Source organism: Lynx canadensis, chromosome C1, assembly GCF_007474595.2.
Source record: "Lynx canadensis isolate LIC74 chromosome C1, mLynCan4.pri.v2, whole genome shotgun sequence".
NCBI classification, from domain to species: domain Eukaryota; kingdom Metazoa; phylum Chordata; class Mammalia; order Carnivora; family Felidae; genus Lynx; species Lynx canadensis.
In genome coordinates, this window is record NC_044310.1 from 191,900,451 (window position 1) to 191,921,729 (window position 21,279).

Sequence of the window (21,279 nt, forward strand, 5' to 3'; positions counted from 1 at the left end):
TAAAAAAAACTACTTTGTGTGTGTGTGTGTGTGTGTGTGTGTGTGTGTGTGTATTTAAATATGTGTATGTATGCCAATTTATTTCCTGATTTGAAAATGCAGTCTTATCAGACTTTTAGAGGAAATGCCAAGCCTCTTTAAGAGACCCCTGTCAACATGTAGGTTTTCCTACTTCCATATACTACCCTCATGCACCAGGTTACAAAAAAAACTATGGATTACATCTCGGAATAGCGGCCTGTCACTCTCAAATCAAGTACTGTGACAAATATGCCCGAGGAATCAGCGTGTATGATTCCATTTAACCATGACCATATGTATAATATTTCCCTATGCACTGACCTAGAGAGAGTAATTTGATTAATTTCATCACACAGGCTTATATTCCTGCTGAGTCATTAATATCACCAATAGTTTTGAAGTTGAGATAAGGAGCTATTTATTACCTAATTCTAATTCAGAAGGAGCTTACCCTATGTGCCAAAAACATATATACAGATATCCATGTGTGTGTGTGTGTGTGTGTGTGTGTGTGTGTGTGTGTGTGTGTATAGTAATACTTCTCTTTAGGGTTTCCTTGTTTTGCCTCAATTGTGTTCCTGAAGCCTGCATTATATAATCTTTAATAAATTAACTGTCACAATTCCTTCCTCCAAAGTAGAATCTGGCAGGTTCCCTTGTGTCTTTTATTTGGGACAGAGGCAAAAGGTGCTTGCCTTACTGAGATTAGAGCAAATAAAAACGACCACATTTAAAATACAGCCTAGGTGGAGAAGTTTTGTGATGAGCTTTCTAAACCTCTTCTAAGCCAAGGCACAGAAGAGCTTGGCTGCTGAGGAGGTTGTAACCTGCCTCCCAATCTGTGGTTTTCTTTGAATTTCTATTTTTGTAAACTCTACCACACATACTTATTTGGCAATTGGAACATAAATGCCTTGTCAACATTGTGTGGAAGCATCTAGATCCAGAGTGAACATTTTGTTCTAGTTCAAGGGTTTTAATTTTCTTCTTGATGACCTGCTTTTGGTAAATATTTACATATTGATTCGTTATTTTCTCAGGGTGTCCCACTCCCGGAAGTTCTCAAAGTGCAGCATTTTGGAATATAGAGACTTTTTACAGAGAGGGGGAGGAGCCTGTCTTTTCAACAGGCCGACAAAGGTTAGTAACTCAGAAAGTGTAATCATTTGTCCAATTTTTGTTTTTGCTTCTAAGAAGTTCATTTAATGTGCATAACACTTAGGAAAGCACAGCCTTTGAAATCATATATACCTCAGATCTACTCGCAAATCTCTTATTTGTGGGAAAAGACTTAAAAGCCATTCTTGCGTTTTACTGCTTGTGAAATGTTGAAGAGTAGCTTAATAAAACTAGATGCAGAAAGACTTATCTTTTTACAGTGGAATACTGCCAAACGTCAGATACTTGTCTTGGAAAACAGATTTTCTTTCTGTCAATCAGATTAATATTTATAGAAGCCATTATCATCTGAAGAACTAGTCCTGTTTAAATGAATGATAAAACCATAGTTTCCCTGCTCTGAATCTCTGATTTTTCAATGCTGGCTATACCCCTCCCCCCCTCCCCCCCAAACAAACATCCTTCAATTAAATATTTTTGAAATTTTCATATTAGGGTTTTTCATCCTGCTGCTAAGAGATTGTGGATTAGATTAAGACATATTGCTTTAGGGATGCCTGACTGGCTCAGTCGGTTAAGCGTCCGATTGAGGCTCACGTCATGATGGGTGGGTTCGTGGGTTCGAGCCCCGCATCGGGTTCTGTGCTGACAGCTCTGAGCCTGGAGCCTACTTCGGATTCTGTGGCTCCCTCTCTCTCTGCCCCTCCCCTGCTCACTCTCTTGTCTCTCTCTCAAAAATAAATAAGCGTTAAAAAATAAAAACAAAAACAACAAAGAAAGATATATTGCTTTAACCCGTTTCTCTGACAAAAATTCTATTTTCCTTTGGCATTCTCTCTAGGGCTTTTTTTTTTTTTTTGAGTGGTCTATTCTCCTAGACAGGAAGCATTACTAATATGAGCCAGCCAAAAAGTGGCTCGAGGTATTTATGGATCTCATAAATACATATGTGTATTTAGTATTATTATGTAGTCCTCTGTGTGGGAAGGTCCATGTTGTCAAATGGCACTTCATCAAATTCATATACACAGTGTCACAGTCCTTATCCATAATTCCTTAATTCAAAAAGCTCAGAAAATTGGAAGTGTTTTTTTATGAGTTTTCATAGAACATGTCAGGCAGTAAAACTTGTCGTGGACTGAAAACCTTTATTATCTCCCATAGTGTAAATATTCATAAGTCTTACTGCAGAAATAGAAATGTTTTTGATTTTAGGGTATGCATGAGGCCCCTCAGGGCTTTTGTATAGAACATGGTAATTGCATCATACTTTTCTAAAATCTAGCAAAGCCAGACTTTCAAACTCACTGGCTACAAAGCTTTTGGATAAGAGATTATGGACCTATAGTAGCATTTTTGGAAATGAATTTTTCAACAAGCAAAGAGATAGGATTGCTGCTAATTCGCAGATGGTATAGAAATTCTAACATTGCACATTTCATATTGCTTTTGACAATACTACTTCATAAGCCAAATATAACCCATTTGCTATACAAAAAGATTTAATGCTCTATGAATTGAGAGAGCAGTGAAATCATGTTAGCCTTAAAAAAATAAAAATCAGTGACTCATGTGGATAGCTGACAGACTAATTTACTACTATCCTCATAAGTAAGTGATACTCCTGTAGTCAGAGGATAGTAGTTTGATGTCTGACACCTATATGAAGTCTCAGTAAGGCTGCAAAAAAAGAAACAGGAATTTTAAAGTGACCTTGCATCATGAAATTCGGCTGCCTGCCTTTCATGGCATTGATCTCAGTACAGGAAATCTGAAAATTTCAAAGTGTTTAAAATGGGGGAAATGAGTGTTAATGAATTAATGTGAGCTGCTGGCTTTATGAATTGCAATGTATGTGACTAATTTTACCTGCCTTGTGTCTCACCAGCTAATTATAAGTAGCATGCTTGAGGCAACAACACTGAGTTCTAAAGTTTCTAGAGTGTGTTAAAGGATCCACCACTAGGTTTCTGAAATTGCCTGTGAGTAGAAAGAAAATTATTCCAATAACTTGGAAACTAAATAAAAATAACTATACATCTTCAATTTTAAAAATTAGTAAATACAGGGGCACCTGGGTGGCTCAGTCGGTTGAGCGTCTGACTTTGGCTCAGGTCATGATCTCACGGTTCATTAGTTTGAACCCTGCGTCGGGCTCTGTGCCAACAGCTCAGAGCCTGGAGCCTGCTTCAGATTCTGTGTCTCCCTGTCTCTCTGCCCCTCCCCTGCTCATGCTCTGTCTCTGTCTCTCTCTCATCTCTCAAAGTAAACATAAAAAAATTAAAAATTAGTAATACAGATTTATTTTTTTAAGCTACACGGCGGAATTATTTATTTATTCATTCATTATTTATTTATGAGTTACTTATTTATTTATATTTTGAGAGAGGGGGCGCACTCATGAGAGAATGCCAAGCAGGCACCGTGCCATCAGCGTGGAACTCTACGTGTGCGGCTCCATCTCATGAACTGTGAGATCATGACCTGAGCCAAAGCCAAGAATAAATGCTTAACCAACTGAGCCACTCAGGTGTCCTAGAAGGATTTTTTTTAAGCCCCCATGGATTCCAGTAGAACTGTTTATATGTATGCATGAAGGAACTGACTCTTTTTTTCTAAGAGTCAGTTTTTCTAGGGCACTTAGGTGCCCTAGAAGGATTTTTTTTTTCAAGCCCCCATGGATTCCAGTAGAAACTATTATATGTATGCATGAAGGAACTGACTCTTTTTTTCTAAGTGCTTTTAATGAGTGCATGTATGCATGCGTGGTTTCCATGTTATTTTCGCATTATCTGTGTGTCTGTTTTCTGTGCTATGGGACTCTTCCCACTGGCCATGTTTTCCACTCAGTTTGTGATAGTGGCCTGTCACAGGATGGAAGCAGGGTCCAAGAATGAAGTCTAGTAGTTGATTCCATGCGGGGCCTGATAGAAAGTGCTAGCCATGTTCCAATCTGAGCTTTCCATTTCCATTTTCTCCTGCCTCCTGATAAAATCCCATGGAGATTAGGACTCCTGATTTCGCTCAGTGGACTTTCCCATAGGGGAGTCTGACTCCACCCAAGTACCCTGGAAACCTTTCTTGTTTCTGATAAGAGTTTTCCCTTCCTGCAAGTGGAAGGAGAATTGGGTCTTTGTCAGGTGGACTCAGTGGAAGGCAGCCCTTCTTTGGGGGCGGGTACTGCTACTGGCGAAGGAGTCTCTTTTGCCCTCTCATGCTCATGGCTTTGAGCATTTGGATTGGGATGTGCTGTTCCAGTCTCCATCCAAGTGTGATGGACATGCCCAGGGAGATCTGGCCCCAGCTGAAGGAAAATAGAAATGTTTCTTGTAAATAATCAACTGCCTCTATCATTGGTTGCAATACAATTTATCTGGCAAGCAAGTTCATAGCACTAGCAGTGTGAGTCATTCTAGAAATTTGACTCTTCCGTAGCTCCAGAAATGATTGAGGAATTTCTATACAGCCATGCATATGTCTGCACATTTATGTAATATGCTTTGGACAGTACAGATTTCTTTTCAATGAGAATTATGGGCAGCACTTTTTCTAAGCTTATTGAATTTCCTTGACTGTGTATATCACATTTGGCTGTGGCTGAAACATTTTTATCTTTTTGACAATTTTTATGTTTTCTCAGCCGACTTGAGATAAGTCACAAAATTAGATATCTGTGAGCCTTAGCAATGCATTTTAGCTCCATTAGCAAATATGATAAGTGATCTATTCTTTTTGACAGCTTGTTTCCATTACAAGTATTCTCATGGTAGAGGTCATCTCTGGGGCCCATCTCCAGAGAATCCTCCAAGAAATATTACTCCATTTGGAATATGTTTTTTTAGAAGTGTTTTAATAAGTGAACAGTGTTTCCCACACAGACATCAGTTATAGGTGCCACCACAACAATCACAGAAGAATATCACATGATAGCTGATTATACGCCCAATTGGTGTGTTGACTTTCTGTGATAAATTAAACGTGTTCCTTTCTCTTCCTAATCTCTTTCAGCTATTGAGCCCACAGAATGTGGAAATGGATATGTGGAGGCTGGAGAAGAATGTGACTGTGGTTTACATGTGGTAGGTATAAGAGATCTTTTCTGTCTCAGCCACAGTTCTTACCCAGAGCAAACAAGAATAGCATTAGTGAGAAGCCTATACTGGCCTTCTCATGGTCTTTCTCATCTATTAATGCTTAATCCCAGCTCAGACAGGTTAGAATTAATCATGTCCTTATGGCCCCGTTGAAAACAAAAACAAAAAGAAAAACAAAACAAAAAAACCCAATGGGTTCTTCTAATCAAATCTCCTTCCTCTTAAAATCCATAGCTCATATTCATCCCACTCAAATTTTACCAAATCATGAAGCATGGTGTGTGTTATTTTTGTCTTTATAAAACTAGATAGAGTCTGGGGGCACCTGGCTGCCTCAGTCGGTGGGGCAGGCGACCCTTGATCTCAGGGTAGTGAACGTTAGCCCATGTTCGGTGTAGAGATTACTTAAAAAAAAAAATCTTAAAAAAATAACTAGATAGAGTCTTAAGAATGTATTAGAGCTAACCAACGGTGAGGTGCCTGCTAAGAGATGAGCTTACTTGTTGGTAGACCAAGCCTTTTCACGGAAGATCACCCTTTGATGAAAAATAAGGCAGGAAGGACTCTTATCATTGTTTAAAGTGATTACTTCCTAAAGTATTTGCTTGCTGTTGTATAAGTCTCCCCACGTGGAGTAACACAGGTGGAGACAGGGTTGAATGACCAGCCCGTAAGCTTCCTCGCTTACTCACGTGTAGTGTTTCCTCTAGGAATGCTATGGATTTGCTGTAAGAAATGCTCTCTCTCCAATGGGGCTCATTGCAGCGACGGGCCCTGCTGTAACAATACCTCATGTCTTGTGAGTTACCTGACAATTTTGTCTTCCTTTTCATGGGACATATTAGCTAAATATCTCAGTGTGTACATACAGCATTTTAGAACTTGCTACAAATCTGTTGATTGATATGTGCCTCACAGTTTTGTACAGTCAATAAATCTACCTAAAACCTGGGGGTCAAAACATCTACCTTTACTATGATTCACTGTCAACTATCCTACCCTTCAATACCTCCTTAAGAAAATATACATATACCCTTCCAAATAAACATTGAGAGTTGTGCCCTGAATGCGGATGAAAGCCACATTAAATGGGTGAATAGAAAGGGACAATTCCTGTGGTCTTTTTAATAATAGTTCCTATAATAATAATAATTAGGACTTAAACCTTTTTCTTTAAAACTTACCCTAATTTATTTTGGACAATGAACATAAAACCTAGTGCTACATTTTTATGTTTGGTTTTTGAAATCCCTTATAAAGGCAAGAAAGCTAGATAAGGAATGTTCATATGTGTATATATGCAGCTTATGTGTATGTGGACACAGTTAACTTCCATCTTAGGACCTCCAGTGAGCTTTTGAAAAGTCACTTTTTAAACATTCCTTTTTCTCATTTACCAAACCTCTAATATTACTTAGAACCATAAAGTTACATGATTTTATAATTTTATTCACTACCAATGTATGATGGCATTTTAGGACATTCTAGCTTGATTGTCTTATGTTCCCCACCAGATTACAAATTGCTTGACATCGGTGGTCTCTTCCCTTCATCTTTTACCCACCCCCTCAATGTGATTGGTATCACTGAAAGGAGTTCATATGAATTCACTGAAATTTGATTGTGTACATTTAGCTACAGCAAGATTAACATCCAAGCTCATAGGTATAATCAGTGTAGACTGAGTGTGGATATCAATATTCACAGGATCTTAAATGTTTGTATTTTAGTGATTTGCTCTTTTGTCCTCAACCACACAACTGTATCTTCTTCACATAATTGCCGTCACTTTGTTTTCCAAAAGTAATACTCTTGAGACCGTGGGTTTTGAAATCTAAAATTGAATGCCTTGGGTTAATAATTCATATTTACTACAGAGAGTGGTACCTGGACCTTGTCTCTATTCTGCAACTGCCTGCTATTTCATAAAACGAGTTTGGTGATGGTTATGATCGTTGGTGAATAAAACAATACTATTTGAAATAGTAATTTAATACTAGCTCCTAATACTGAATTTTATTTGCAGTTTCAGCCACGAGGTATGAATGTCGGGATGCTGTGAATGGGTGTGATATTACTGATATTGGTACTGGAGACCTCCGGCCAGGTATGACAAGCTGAGTTTTTGAACCATACTTTTACTTGCAAGTATCTTACACATTGGAAAGCTTTCAGTTGGACTACGTGTGTGAATATGATATTAGTTTCTTTGTTTTTGTTTTGTTTACTTTGTTTTCTAGTAATGACTAGATCTCCACCATGCCTTGATTTTAGAACGTATGTTGTGTTTCTTGGCCTAAATTCTCTTTTTCTTCCAAATTTCCCCTTCATGATTAGTTCCCCTTTATGTGGTTTCTATCCAATGAATAATCTTTCTTTCTGTCCCAACATCTAAAATAGTATATTCACATTCATGAAGAATTAATGTACTGTTTCCAGACATCTTTAAACCACAAAGCCCTTTCTTGTAAGAAAAAAATGGGTTGGGGGCGCCTGGGTGGCTCAGTCGGTTAAGCGTCCGACTTCGGCTCAGGTATGATCTCGCGGTCCCGTGAGTTCGGCCCCACGTCAGGCTCTGTGCTGACAGCTCAGAGCCTGGAGCCCGCTTCAGATTCTGTGTCTCCTCCTCTCATCTGCCCCTCCCATGCTCATGCTCTGTCTCTGTCTCTCAATAATAAATAAACGTGAAAAAAAAATTAAAAAAAAAAGAAAGAAAAAAATGGGTTGGAATGCCCACTGTAGAAGGCCGAGAACGAGTAGCACTGCTACTGATTGGAGGGGGAATCACAAGCAGGGGCCCCCCTCTCTCAGTTCTGTCTCTCTCCCACTTACATTGTCTGGCACCCATGGCCCATATGCTTTCGTGTGGACTTCTTCACGTTAAAAATTATTATACCATTATATTGACGTTGCCTACCAGCATTCCTTCGTATACATTTTTATGTTTTAAAGTTTATATTATGTTTACCTTAAAGGCATTATTTTCATTCCAACGAACATTTGTCGAGCACCTGCTGGTATGTCAAGCACTTCTGTAAACGTTGGGATGCGGTAGGGAACCAGACAGACAAGTCCTTGTCCTCACGGGACTTACGTTTGCTGGTGGAGAGATAAGTGAACAGAACATCTATGGTGGGAAGTGCTCAGTGTAAAATAAGATGATATGAGATGTGGGTTGGGTAGCGTTAGGTGGGGTGGTCAGGTGCATGCCCTGGAGGAGTTGGCATTTAAGTAGAAACACAAATAAGATGGAGCTAGTCAGAAAACAGCGAGTAAGGAAGCTTATCTTCCTCAAGAAATGGAATGAAGGCAGGGATTACTGGAGAGTAGTGGGAAAAAATCGATGAGGACGTCAGCAATCAGGGCAGTAAGGGAGTAATAAGAATTTTGGGTTTCATTCTACATTTATCTTTGCTCTGACATGACTTCAAAAACATTTTCCTGTGCTATTACACAGTTTTTATAAATGTCCTTTTTACCATTACATGAGAGTCTGTCATGTGGATTATCATTTGACTTGTGACTTGTTATCCAGTGGTGGATATTTGGGCTGTTGGCAGTTTTTCGTTATTATAATTAATATGACGGTGAACATCTTTGTGCATCTTTAAGAGTGTTTCTTGTTCCTAAGGGTTTGCTCCTTAGGATAAATTGCCCAGGCGTAGAGTTATCTATTGCCAGGTACTGTGGTTTCCAGAGGCTCCCAATAAGTAGAGTACAGTTGGAGGTCAAAATACCCTTTTTTCTATTGCATTGAGAGCTCAATGAGCCTCTTTCTAGATCCCATATTCAGGCTGTAGCAACAGGTTGTTGACAGAGGTGGGTCTGGAGCGACTTCTCCCTGCAAAGGTGGGTCCTTGCCTTGTATGTCTCGGTGGAACAGTGGGGAGAGTATACTTTGTGTGAGGAGGCAAAGAAGAAGGCAGAACTGAGCCAACTGCCGGTAGTTCTTCTCGCTTTGTCAATCAGTCAGGCAGTCTACTTGCCTGGAGCAGGTGGGGGAGTAGGGGGAGGGAAGCAAGTATTGGAACAGAGTAGCTAGAATTACACTGAGTTCCCTTGGGGGGCGGGGAGGGATAAAGAGGAGGAGGAAGCAAAGGTTTTTAACTAGCCTTTTGAAGATTCTCAATGTAATATTATCTGAGAGTCCATTCAGAGGGACCCTTTTAAGGATGTGATACAGTGAAATATCTTCAAGCTATTTTGTATTGACTTTGTGCTTCTCTGTTTCTTCTCTTAGATATGTAAATAGGTTTCCTTGCAATTTTCCTATGATATAGTGAAAGAGCGTAAGAACTGTGGGTTCTGTGTTTCGTGCCAAGTTTTATGTTTGGTGACAATCCCGATACACTGTTTCACTGGGTTGTATTTTAGTTTTTGTAGAATACTACTATTTTTATACCCATCATATATGGTTTTGGTCTGTGTGTTCAGCTCTTTTCAAAGTACAGCTTTTTCATTTCAGGCTTTAATGTCCTGAATTGCCATAGAATTTACTGGAAGTAAGCCTTTTTTAATGAGGGCTCTATGTTCTATTAATATTCTGTAGCCTAAATTTTTAAAATATTCTTTTTGCCTCATGTGTATAAGGTGAAAATTATACTATTATACTATACTATTCAATTAATATCTCAGTGGCATATTGGAATAGCATGTTCTTTTAGCAATCATTTCCTTATATGACCAGAATGTGCCTGAAATAGATAATTGGGATAGAGGAGCTAAGATCCGTCAGAACTCTGCTTTCTAACAGGGAGTGAACTTTGAATTTAATTGGTACTAATTATGATTAGGAAAATGGGATCTCTGAGCATCTCTGCATCTCGGAGAATCAATGTCATTGGCAACATCATGACTTTGTCTTGTGTCTCAAATTTTGCTTACTTTTGCATGTTAGCATTTTGCTTATCCGTTTGGGCTGGTTTATTCAATTCACGGTTTATCACAGAATAAACAATACTTGTGCAACTGAGAGAAATCCTTGGCAAACAATACCGGATGAATAATAAAGGTATTTTTGAAAGATGTGGGAAATGTTTCTTGTTAGCACTGTGAAACATGGCATCTAAATGGGTGGCATAACACGATTTAAAATAAGCACATTTAAATGCTATTGCACTGCTGAGCCTGCCTCGTGTGAACCCTTCCTGACAGCATGAACTGGGGCTAGAATCGCATTTAGAGATGGAATCCAGAGCTCGCTCACAGCAGAACAAGGTATACAGATGAATGGTTCTTTTGTTTTAAGTGTCTCCAGAGAAGTAAGACATTCTGTACTTTCCCCGTTAAAATTCAGTAATAAGCAACTCACTTTTATTAGCCTAAACTGAAATAAATTGATTAGAAATCTTGTATGTAGCTGTGTCAGTTTATAATAAGGGCTTTTTTTCTTTTAATTGGTAAGAATTCTACACATTTCTTTTTAATTGCGACCTCACAAAAGTCAAATGTGATAAGTAATTTTAGACCTGGTATACCTATTTGAGTAGCCACGTTTCTTTTGCATTTTTGTTCAGTGTGATTGTATTTGGCTCAGAGCAAGTGAATAATTAAGTTAGTTGATTAATAAGATAATGATTGTGTTTTGAGTGATTTGGATGGATGAAAGAGGCCACTTTTGTGGCCAGATCTCTGTTTTTGTGCCACGGGCCCAGTATGCTAGTTTTAGTGCTGATAATTATGTCCTGTGAATAGTCACCATCAGATCATAAAGCTGTGGTGAATGAAAGCTTATATGAAAGCCAGTTTTTCTTTAGAAAGGGGAAAAACCAAAGCATTTATCTAACAGTGTTCCTCAGTAAGCTAGTGCTTCTTGGCAATTGTAAATTCTAAATTGGTTCTATTGCCTTTCTGTACTGAACTTGATAAACAGCTTGATATGTGGAGAACAGAGTAACTTAATTGTAGCTGCGTAAGTCATTCATTTATTTATTCCATTAGCCAATACTAATTGAGCACCTACTCAATAATAATCGAGCCTGGCTTCGTTCTAGGTGCTTGGGAGGCAGCAGGGAACCAAACATAAAATCCCCGCCTGCCTGGAGCTCACACTGGGAGGGGGACAACAGACAAACAAGTAACATATATGAGCATAAGGTGATAAATCCTAAGGAGAAGGAAAAACCAGGAAATGGGGAACGGAGAATGCCAACATGGGAGGGGTCATAGTTTTTGAGAGCAAACCACGCAGAAGTCTGGGGGGAAGTGTGAAGGAAGAGCAGGGCGGAGGCCGTTGGGGGGATGCGTGCCTGGCAGATTTGCAGTCACATCAGTCACGGCAGAGTAGGGTGGGAACAGGGCAGCCAGTTGGAGGCTGTGTCGCACTTCAGGTGAGGGATGATGGCAGATTGGGCCGAGTGTTAGCAGTGGAGGTGGAGAGAAGTGGTCAGATCGTGATTATAGTTTGAAGGTAGAGGTAGGGAGATTTGTTGACAGACTGGAAGGAGGGTGTGAGAGAAAGAGAGAAACAGAAGATGACTTCAAGGTTTGGAGCCTGACCCGTTGGAAGAGTGGAACTGACATTTACTGACAAGGTGAAGACTGGGGGAGGACCCAGTGCCTGTTGTTGTGTTTCTTATTCCCTTGTTTCACCTGTATGCATATTGCTTTTTTTCTTTTCACATTTGCTTTGAACACGGTACCAGAGCCTTTGGCTTGAACTGTCTTCAGGTCTCTCAAATGTGGCAAATAAAATGCATAGATAGTAAAATTTTTAAATTATTCAGGGTAACTTTTTGGGAAAGTGAAGTGTACTTTTTAAACAATGGTTTGATAAATAGACCCAGGGAAAGAAAGAACCATCCCGCCACGATTGTTCTAGTGACAGGCCTGTAGTTGAGAGGTTGGAGATGTTCGGGGATGCAACACTGACTTTGAGTTGAAGAGTATTCTTCTTTCTCAGTGATGTGGCCTATGGGTGAGCATCAGGGTGTCGAATGCAGATCTGACATTTCACAGGGCTGAGAAAGGTCTTGTGAATTAGTTCCCCAATGTGTCCACTCCTACATATCAAGGTGATTCATTCCCTTGGTTGTCTGTTTCAATTCCTTCTACTTTAACTGTAGGCAAGTGAATGTAATGGTATAAAATACCCATTGCATGGATTAATTTAATTGTTATTTTTACCAGTAATATGAAGAATTTTACCGAGAATAATTACCAAGAATAATTTTACCAAGAATTAGTTTGGATAACCTACTTAAGATTACTCATGTTTTTCTAAACATTCCCGATTATATATTCACCATGGTTGGTTTTGTTTGCATTTTTGTATATTGTACACAGAATCTGAAGGTATTATGTTGAACATTAACTAAACACATTATATTTTTCAGTGCCCACCAAATCTTCATAAGCAAGACGGATATGCATGCAATCAGAATCAGGTATGCTGGGCGATAAACTTTAAATGTAATTTTAAAAGGATTAGTTTGTGAGTTCTTTTTTTCTTTTTGGTAAATGTAACTTTGAAGGGAAATTGCAACTCAAAGAACAATAAATTATTACAATGGTCTTCTAATTCAACATTGCTTCATAGCATATCAAATGCTAAATATAGTATTATATTTAACCCTGGTGACAAATTGTCTGATTGAGGGCAAGGGAAAAAATGTAACGACTAAGGAATTACGAATTTAATTTATTGAGTTGTGACCCTCTTTCAATAACGCTAGCTTATTATGGGAAAGTCTGACTGTTACAATGTGCTGTAATCTGTTATAATTAGGATTTTTTTCTTTCCTGAAAGCCATGTTGTAATGTAACATTCACACCCAAAAGAAGCTAAAGGTCATTCTGGAATCACCCAAGAAGCGTACCAACTTTTGTTTTCCATAAAATGTAAAATTGTAGATGATTAAGTTTTGACTTCAAGAGCTGTACCCTGAGGTCTGTTCTGGGTTTTAGAATTTAACTGTCTGTTGTACTTCCCTTAAGATGTTTGTGATTTTTATTTTCACTGAAAATATTGGGGTATCGAGTGAAAAAAAAAAATCAACTTATCTAAAAACAACAAAAGGAGATCTTGCAGTACAAGTCTGGGGGAAACGGAAACCGACTGTGTGGGCCTGCTAATGTGTGTCACTATCCTCAGGGCCGCTGCTACAACGGGGAGTGCAAGACCCGAGACAACCAGTGTCAGCACATCTGGGGGACGAGTAAGTCATGTTTTCCTGCTTGGTGGCTGCACACAGGTTTCTCTACATACTATCCTGCACTGCCAGTCTTGCTGAAAGACATGTACAGCTTGGTGTTTTCTTTTGTTTTATTTTATTTTATTTTTAAATGATTATTTATTTATTGAGAGAGAGAGAGCATGAGCAGATGAGGGACAGAGAGAGAGAGATAGAGAGACAATTCCAAGCAGATTCCATGCTATCCGTGCAGAGCTAGATGCAGGACTTGATCTCAGAAACCATGAGATTATGACCTGAGCCAAAATAAAGAGTAGGATGTTTAACCAACTGAGCCTCCTAGATGCTTCCGGAGTGACGTTTTCAAAAATACTCTAGGAAAGGATGAGAGTAAAGAGGACTGTGAGTGTGATCACAAAACCACAGAAAACAACTGTTCAAGCTGAGGACTTGTTATCAGAACCAAGTCGTGTCACTCAGTGATCTGGCTGTCAGAGAAGGGATGTCACATCCACTTGCAAAGATTGGGTTCGGTGGGATGGTCACATTCATTGTCGAGACACTTGCGTGATTCACTGTGTACCTTGGGTTTAACTTTTACCCCTCAAGTTAGCCTTCTGTTCTTTTACCCCAGAAAAGTACCAGACTTTTTAAAATTCTGTAATTCTGTTATCTCACTTGGAAGGGAAGAAGTGCAGGTTCTTCCTAAGGGGCAGACACATAGAAATTGGGAACATAGTCGTGACTCTCAGTACATTCCCTAAGTGTTAATGCACCCCTTCTCTTCCTGACATTTACAGTGCCTTTCCAGCGAACTTCAACTTCCGCCTTTGGGGGCCAGACCACAACAGAGAGAAAAGGGTCTGTCTTGTGGTGGAGGCTGGGTCACCCCCAAAGGAAAGAAAGCACATGAAGGGACAATAGAGCCCCTGCAGGAGTGATTTCAGTGTTTGGCAAATATCATTTAACTGAAAGGTTTACTTTCAGTGCTTCAGTTTTGACAGAGGAAAGATGATAGAGGCATATTTGTCTTTTAAAAGGTTTATACATCAAAACCCAAGTGTCGATACAAAATCTTAACTGCCTAAGACTTTATAATATATTTTAATATTAATATAAAACAGACCTAAGGTTCTTTTTTTTAAATTTTTTTAATGTTTATTATTTTGAGAAAGAGAGAGACATAGTGTGAGTGGGGGAGGGGCAGAGAGCAAGGGAGACACAGGATCCGAAGCAGGCTCCAGGCTCTGAGCTGTCAGCACGGAGCCCAATGCAGGGTTCAAACCCACAACACGTGAGATCATGACCTGAGCCAAAGTCAGATGCTTAACCAGCTGAGCCACCCAGGCACCCCAGGCCTAAGATTCTTTATTAGTTTTCTGTATGCCACTTTCCCTAATGCCTGCTGATGGCCACTTCTACCTCCCTCCCTGAAACCCACCAAACAAGAATTTGGGAATCAGTTTGTTTTTCAAGTTAAAAACAGGGATGTGTTAGCACTGTCTTGTAGTAGCTTGCAAGAGCCAAGTGTTAATTTTTCAGGAATTTCAGAAGCCTGTTGCCATCACATTGACGGTTGAAAATTAGCCATGTGTTAATTAGACCGTGGAAATTTGCACAGTGGTATTTACACCATGGAAATTGGCATGGAAATTGGCAAATGCTATGAGTCAGGATTTTTTTTTTTTTCTTTTTGTGGACAACCAGTTGTTAAGCATTTACCTGCACACTGCTGGTTGTGAATAACAAAGATGACTAACACAAATTCTCTTCTCTTGCTCATCTCCAAAAGAGGCTTCAGGGTCTGACAAGTTCTGTTACGAAAAGCTGAACACAGAAGGCACAGAGAAGGGAAACTGTGGGAAGGATGGAGACCGATGGATCCAGTGCAGCAAACAGTGAGTGGTCAGCTTCAGGGGCACAATGAGTGACTTGGGAGGCCTGGCTCAAATGTGACGTGGGCACAAAATAAGTGTTACTGATTTTTAATAAACAGGCAACGATTGAAAATGTTAAGAGTATGTACTTTAAGAACACATTAGTCTATCTAGAAGCAAATGGCTATGGACTAGGCAGTTGCCGTGGCACAGACTCACAACATTTCTGTAAAACATTTCTCCCATGTTGTCTTTTACCTGATGCTTGTCTGAAAAGACACTTTGCCAAGTGTTAAGACATAATATTGGGTCTTAATTTGCTACTTTTGCTGGAAGGTATGGCCTATGAATGTACTAGTATACACAAAGTTCTACAAGCACAATATGTGGATTGTCTATATTTCGGGGACAACTCGAAGTGAAGTGGTACATATTTTGGATCATTCCATGAGTGCAATACCATTTGATTTAATTAAGCATCTAACGTCTATATCAGATTCCCCCCCCACTTCTAAAAAGCCTCTAGTTAGTGCATATTGGAGGCATCTTTACTCAGGAAATGACATATGTTTTTTTTTTAAATTTTTTTTTTTTCAACGTTTATTTATTTTTGGGACAGAGAGAGACAGAGCATGAACGGGGGAGGGGCAGAGAGAGAGGGAGACACAGAATCGGAAACAGGCTCCAGGCTCTGAGCCATCAGCCCAGAGCCCGACGCGGGGCTCGAACTCACGGACCGCGAGATCGTGACCTGGCTGAAGTCGGACGCTTAACCGACTGCGCCACCCAGGCGCCCCTGGAAATGACATATGTTTAGAGGACACTGGTAATAGTTTTCCCTGGATTAGTTTCGGAAAGTGAAAATTGTGATCGTATAGTTTATTAAAGTTAACTCAGTGACATGATCTATGGGACCATTAAGTTATGGGCCAAATTTCCTTCATTATCCTTCCGTATCCATAAGGATACTCCCAGTTCTGAAGCAAAGCAAGGAGTTTTATTTTTCTAGTTAATGATCTCTCTGTTGTACTTTATGAAACTTTGCTATTCCATGTAGTCTTTGATGGTGGATGAGGCCTTAGGAGACAACAGATCTTTGACCAAAATTTCTTTAAAATTAAACCAAAATAATAGAACGTAACTTCTCAACTAATGTCTCACAGGTGAGGCACAGACATTCCAAAATATTGCTTCTCTTTCGAAGGTGACAGACAGTAGGAGGGAGGGGGGCCTAAAGTAGTAATAGTGTATGTGGTTGGACACCTGGATTTCATTAGCTTAATGTCCTGGACAAACCTATCATTTCTCTGTGTCCGTGTCACTTCAAAAAGTTTGGGAGGCATTGGATTGGATCATTGTAAAAGATAGCTTTTGAATATCTAGTAATAGAACATCCAACCCCCAAGGGGGTAAAGAAAATTAATGCCTGTTTTCTGAAATGTTTAAAAATCGGGATATATAGCATGTAAGCAGAAAAGTGAATAACGCACAAATATTTAGTTTGCCAAATGATTATTACATGAATCTCCATGTCATTCCTGCCTGGATCAAGGAATAGAACTTGCAGCCTTGCAGAAAACGTATCCTTCCCTGCAAGGTGCCCTTGTCTCTCTCCTGCAGGTACTGCCATCCTTTTATGGCAATTACTTTCTTGGCTTTTACAGTTTGGCTGCCTAAGTTTTCATCCCTAAACAATATATTTTGCCTAAGGTTTTGGTATAAAAGGAATCATACTTCATGCATTATTTTCTATTTTGCCTCTTAAGGTCAGCATTTTAAGCATCTTCCGTGGTGTGTGTTGTTGTTCATACGTATTGTTCATTTGTTTTATTTTCATTCATATTCATATTCCCATCCCATGATGTATTTCTCCGCTCTGTGTTAATTTAGGTAGTTTCCATGTTTTGGCTGTTAGGAACCATACTGCTGTGGGTATTCTTATACGTGTAACTTAGCGCACACTTGTACATGTTTTTCTAAGGCCGATACCCAGAAGAAAAATGGCTAGGTTGGAGGGTATGTGTCTTTTCAGTGCCACCCAGATGATGTCACAGCTTTCTAAAATGGCTGTACTAGTAAACCCAACCGTCATTAGTACGCACATGAGACTTTTGTGGAATCACATACTGACCAACACTTGGTATTAAAAGACGTTTTACTTTTATCCTTTCCGGTGGCATAAACTGCCATGTTATTTTGGTTTGAATTTGCATTTCCCTGATTGCAAATGGGATTTAGTACATTTTTGTAGTACATTTGTAGTACATTTATTGGACATGGATTTCCTTTGTTTGATGTGTCATTTCAATTCCCCGCCCTTTTTTAGGGGAGAGTTCATCATTTACTTAACAAATAAGCTGGAGGTAGCTGCTCTCAGGGGGGTGGGGGCAGGGGCGGGGGCGGGGTGTGTGTGTGTGTCATTTAACGGTGTCTCTAAGGACCCAGATGATTTTGACCCCGTAGCATGTTGGAGTGTCTGTCCTTCTGCTTGTGAACTCACGACGGCAAGGTTGGATACAAAGGCTGCACATTCAAAGACAGGCAGTGTGAGAGTAGGAACAAAAGGTCTTCTCCCTGTTGGGCTCTGACCTCTTATCCAGAAAGCAACATTCTCCCCAGCAACTTCCTCCAGTCACCACACCCAGGGGCCACTTTTAGCCCTATTAGGGCAGGACAGAGGGAAAGTGGCCGTAGGGGATGGGGGTGCCAGACTAGCTCAGACACCGGTCATGATCCATCTCTTGAGGTTGGGCATGTCGCTACCCAAACAAAACTGCGATCCTGTGAGCAAGGAAGGCGTGGGTCGTAGCCAACCAGCAGTATTTGAACACGTCTTTATTTAGAAGGAAAGAAAATATTTTCAATTTTTGAATAGATGTGGACTGAATAGTTTTGATTATTTTGAGCTTGATTCATCCTATCCTGTTCTGTTTTTGTTTTTATTTGACATGCTCAGTGATGTGTTCTGTGGATTTTTACTCTGTACCAATCTTACTCGAGCTCCACGCATTGGTCAACTTCAGGGTGAGATCATCCCAACTTCCTTCTACCATCAAGGCCGAGTGATTGACTGCAGGTAATATATTAAATGTTTGAAAATCTAATGAATCACGAGAATTACAAATTCAGAAAAATCAAATGAATTTTTTCTGTTTCTCACAAGAGGACTGTTGACTTTAATTTTATGATCACCTTTCATGTTTAGAGTTAAAAAACAAGGTTGTATATTGATTTGCAAATTACATTTGCTCAAAAATGGGACCACTTATTAGTAGTAGGGTCTTCTTTGTAATTATAACTGTTGAGTAGACTTACAGTGTCCATTTTGACCTATGGTTAAAGCTTTGAGCATTGTAATAGCTCAGTATTTGAACACTATGTGTGTTTTATTTTTTATCATAAAAAATAGACTTTATACTTCACGCAGCATATTTCTGCTTTAGAAGATGGCTTAATACTCAACATATAGAGCATATTTATTAAGATGTTATTTATAGTTGTAGGCATACATTTGATATCCAATTATCTGTGAGTGCAGGGCACAGGAAGTATGAGGCTTATTTTTTAAATCACGTGCACATGGTACTGTTGTGGCCCCAAACACGTCTGGGATTCCCCTACAGAACCGCTTTTAGTGTCTGCAGACTTTTATCCGTAGTGTCCTTAGAGTAGCTAACCTTCATCTTCCGTGAGTGAATGTAAGATTTGGAAACATCCAAAAAAAAAAAAACAACTTTTGAAAAAGATTTAGTAAAGTGGTTGGGTGAGCAAATTGAAAACTGTTCTCTTGCTCGAATGATTGCCGGTTTTTGTTTCCTTTGAACTGCTCTGAAAACAATTCTAACCAGGTCCTAGACAATAAGATCCTTCCTGGAATAAATTTGTAATCTAATTACTTAGACGCATATTCTTTGAAGGTGTAAGTTTTCACACATCTTTAGATACGACAGCCTAATTAAATTATATATTCTAAACTAGTATATTATGTAAAAACTGGCTTCTTTTGTTCTTAGGCAACTCACCCTTAGTCTTCATGCTGGTCTTGACAGCAAGTGAAGATTTAGTATATACTTTGTGCCGATGACATTTTTTCCCCAATGACATGCAGTGCAATAATGGCAATGAAATGTATTTCCTGTCCTCATGTTCTTTTATTGAAGGGAGGTAGGAAAGGGGGAAAGGCAGGGAGAGGTGGAGAAATGCTAGGAGCCATCTATGTCCACTGACAGCCTGTTTAATTTCATGAAGAGCAAGCCTCTTTCATGTTGGCTTTCTGTTTCTAACTATGGTGCTAATGGTTGCATGAATATCTTTCTCCTTTTTAGTGGTGCTCATGTGATTTTAGATGATGATACAGATGTGGGCTATGTAGAAGATGGAACGCCATGTGGTCCATCCATGATGTGTTTAGATCGGAAGTGCCTACTGATTCAGGCCCTAAATATGAGTAGCTGCCCACTTGATTCCAAGGGTAAAGTCTGTTCAGGCCATGGGGTAAGTAGGCATCCGTGTTCCAGTTCAAACCTTTATTCTCTGGCATCCTCAAAGTTCACAGTCGTCAGACTTGCATTTCAGCCGTTCTCCTTTTGCGTCTGCTGCCAGTGTCTACGCACTATGATAATTTCCAGGCTATCCTCACCTGCTAAGGATAATACCCATAGGTACCGATATGGTTTTATTTGTGTTGTTTGTTTTATCACTGGCTATTTGTATTTCCCAAATTGTCTATACCTTGCCAGCTAAAGAGGTGGAAGAAATTGGTAGGGTTCCTAAAAGAACTGTAGACCCCACGTGAACTACTTTGTGCCATTCAAGATAACTTTAGTCCTCTCAGTATTCCCTTTCGGCTACTCAGCATGTGTACTGAGTATCTGTGTGTACAAGATCACATAGACTAGATGTTGAATCACTGATATAATTCACATGTTTAAAATTGTATAGTTCTGCTCCGCCCATTGCCAGCTGAAGAGAAAATGCTTTCTCCACTCACACCTGTATGTGTTTGTAATTCTGTGAAGAAGGTGGGCAGACACTGCCTGGCAAACTGAGACTTAATATCTCGACACAGATTTTAAATTTTTTTTTCAACGTTTATTTATTTTTGGGACAGAGAGAGACAGAGCATGAACGGGGGAGGGGCAGAGAGAGAGGGAGACACAGAATCGGAAGTGGGCTCCAGGCTCTGAGCCATCAGCCCAGAGCCTGACGCGGGGCTCGAACTCACGGAGCACGAGATCGTGACCTGGCTGAAGTCGGACGCTTAACCGACTGCGCCACCCAGGCGCCCCTCGACACAGATTTTAATAATTATTTAAATTAGCTTAGTAAAAGCAAGACGTTTCAAAATTTATACAGACTTTAGAAATGGGAAAAAAATAGACATGAAGAAATTGAGAGTGATAACATAAAAGGAAAATGCTGGAAGGAAGGCAAAAATAATCAAAATATAGCTAGCTAGCAGAGGACGTGGAATACAACAAGGTAGAGAGGCCTTAGAAGGAAATGCCTAATGACTATTCAGGGTTTTGGGTTTGGTTGAATCCTAGGCTCACCAGTATAGTTTAGTGATTTAGAGCATGGTTTTGGAGGCTAGAAAGAACCATGGGTTTGAGTCCTGACTGTGCCCCTTGGTCTCCTGGTGACTTTGGGTAAGGCACTTACCTTCTCTTAGCCATCAGGGTGATGGGTAGTATGAGGATTAAATTAGATGCTATACATAAAGCACTCGGCATAGGTACCTAGCACATAGTGAATGTTCAGTAATCACTGTTAAAATAAAAGCACTGGACAGACATTTCAGTTATTTCAGTTACCTCTCTGAAAACATCATAAAACTTAATGTCTAGAAAGGCCCTTCTTAATTCTGTACTTTTCCTCTTTTTCATCCTGTTAAATAAAAGGTCAAATTCAACCTTGTTAATCGCAATCATGCTATTATAACACTTCAGATTAAAAAGTTTCTTATACCAATAGGCTGATATTCAGTTTATCATCTCTAATGATCTGTCTCTGAATGTATTTCACAGGCAGATAAGA

General features: G+C 39.6%; 1 protein-coding gene across 1 annotated transcript in view; it reads left to right on the forward strand.

The window, feature by feature from the left end:
* Positions 1-21,279, forward strand: part of ADAM23 (ADAM metallopeptidase domain 23) — a 173,258-nt gene that overhangs the window by 131,053 nt on the left and 20,926 nt on the right. The window contains 12 exon segments of the mRNA XM_030326759.1: positions 1,062-1,165; positions 5,149-5,219; positions 5,945-5,954; positions 5,957-6,033; positions 7,261-7,270; positions 7,273-7,331; positions 7,333-7,341; positions 12,569-12,619; positions 13,327-13,390; positions 15,159-15,264; positions 18,200-18,319; positions 19,569-19,737. Of these exon segments, the coding sequence (XP_030182619.1) occupies positions 1,062-1,165; positions 5,149-5,219; positions 5,945-5,954; positions 5,957-6,033; positions 7,261-7,270; positions 7,273-7,331; positions 7,333-7,341; positions 12,569-12,619; positions 13,327-13,390; positions 15,159-15,264; positions 18,200-18,319; positions 19,569-19,737 (850 nt within the window).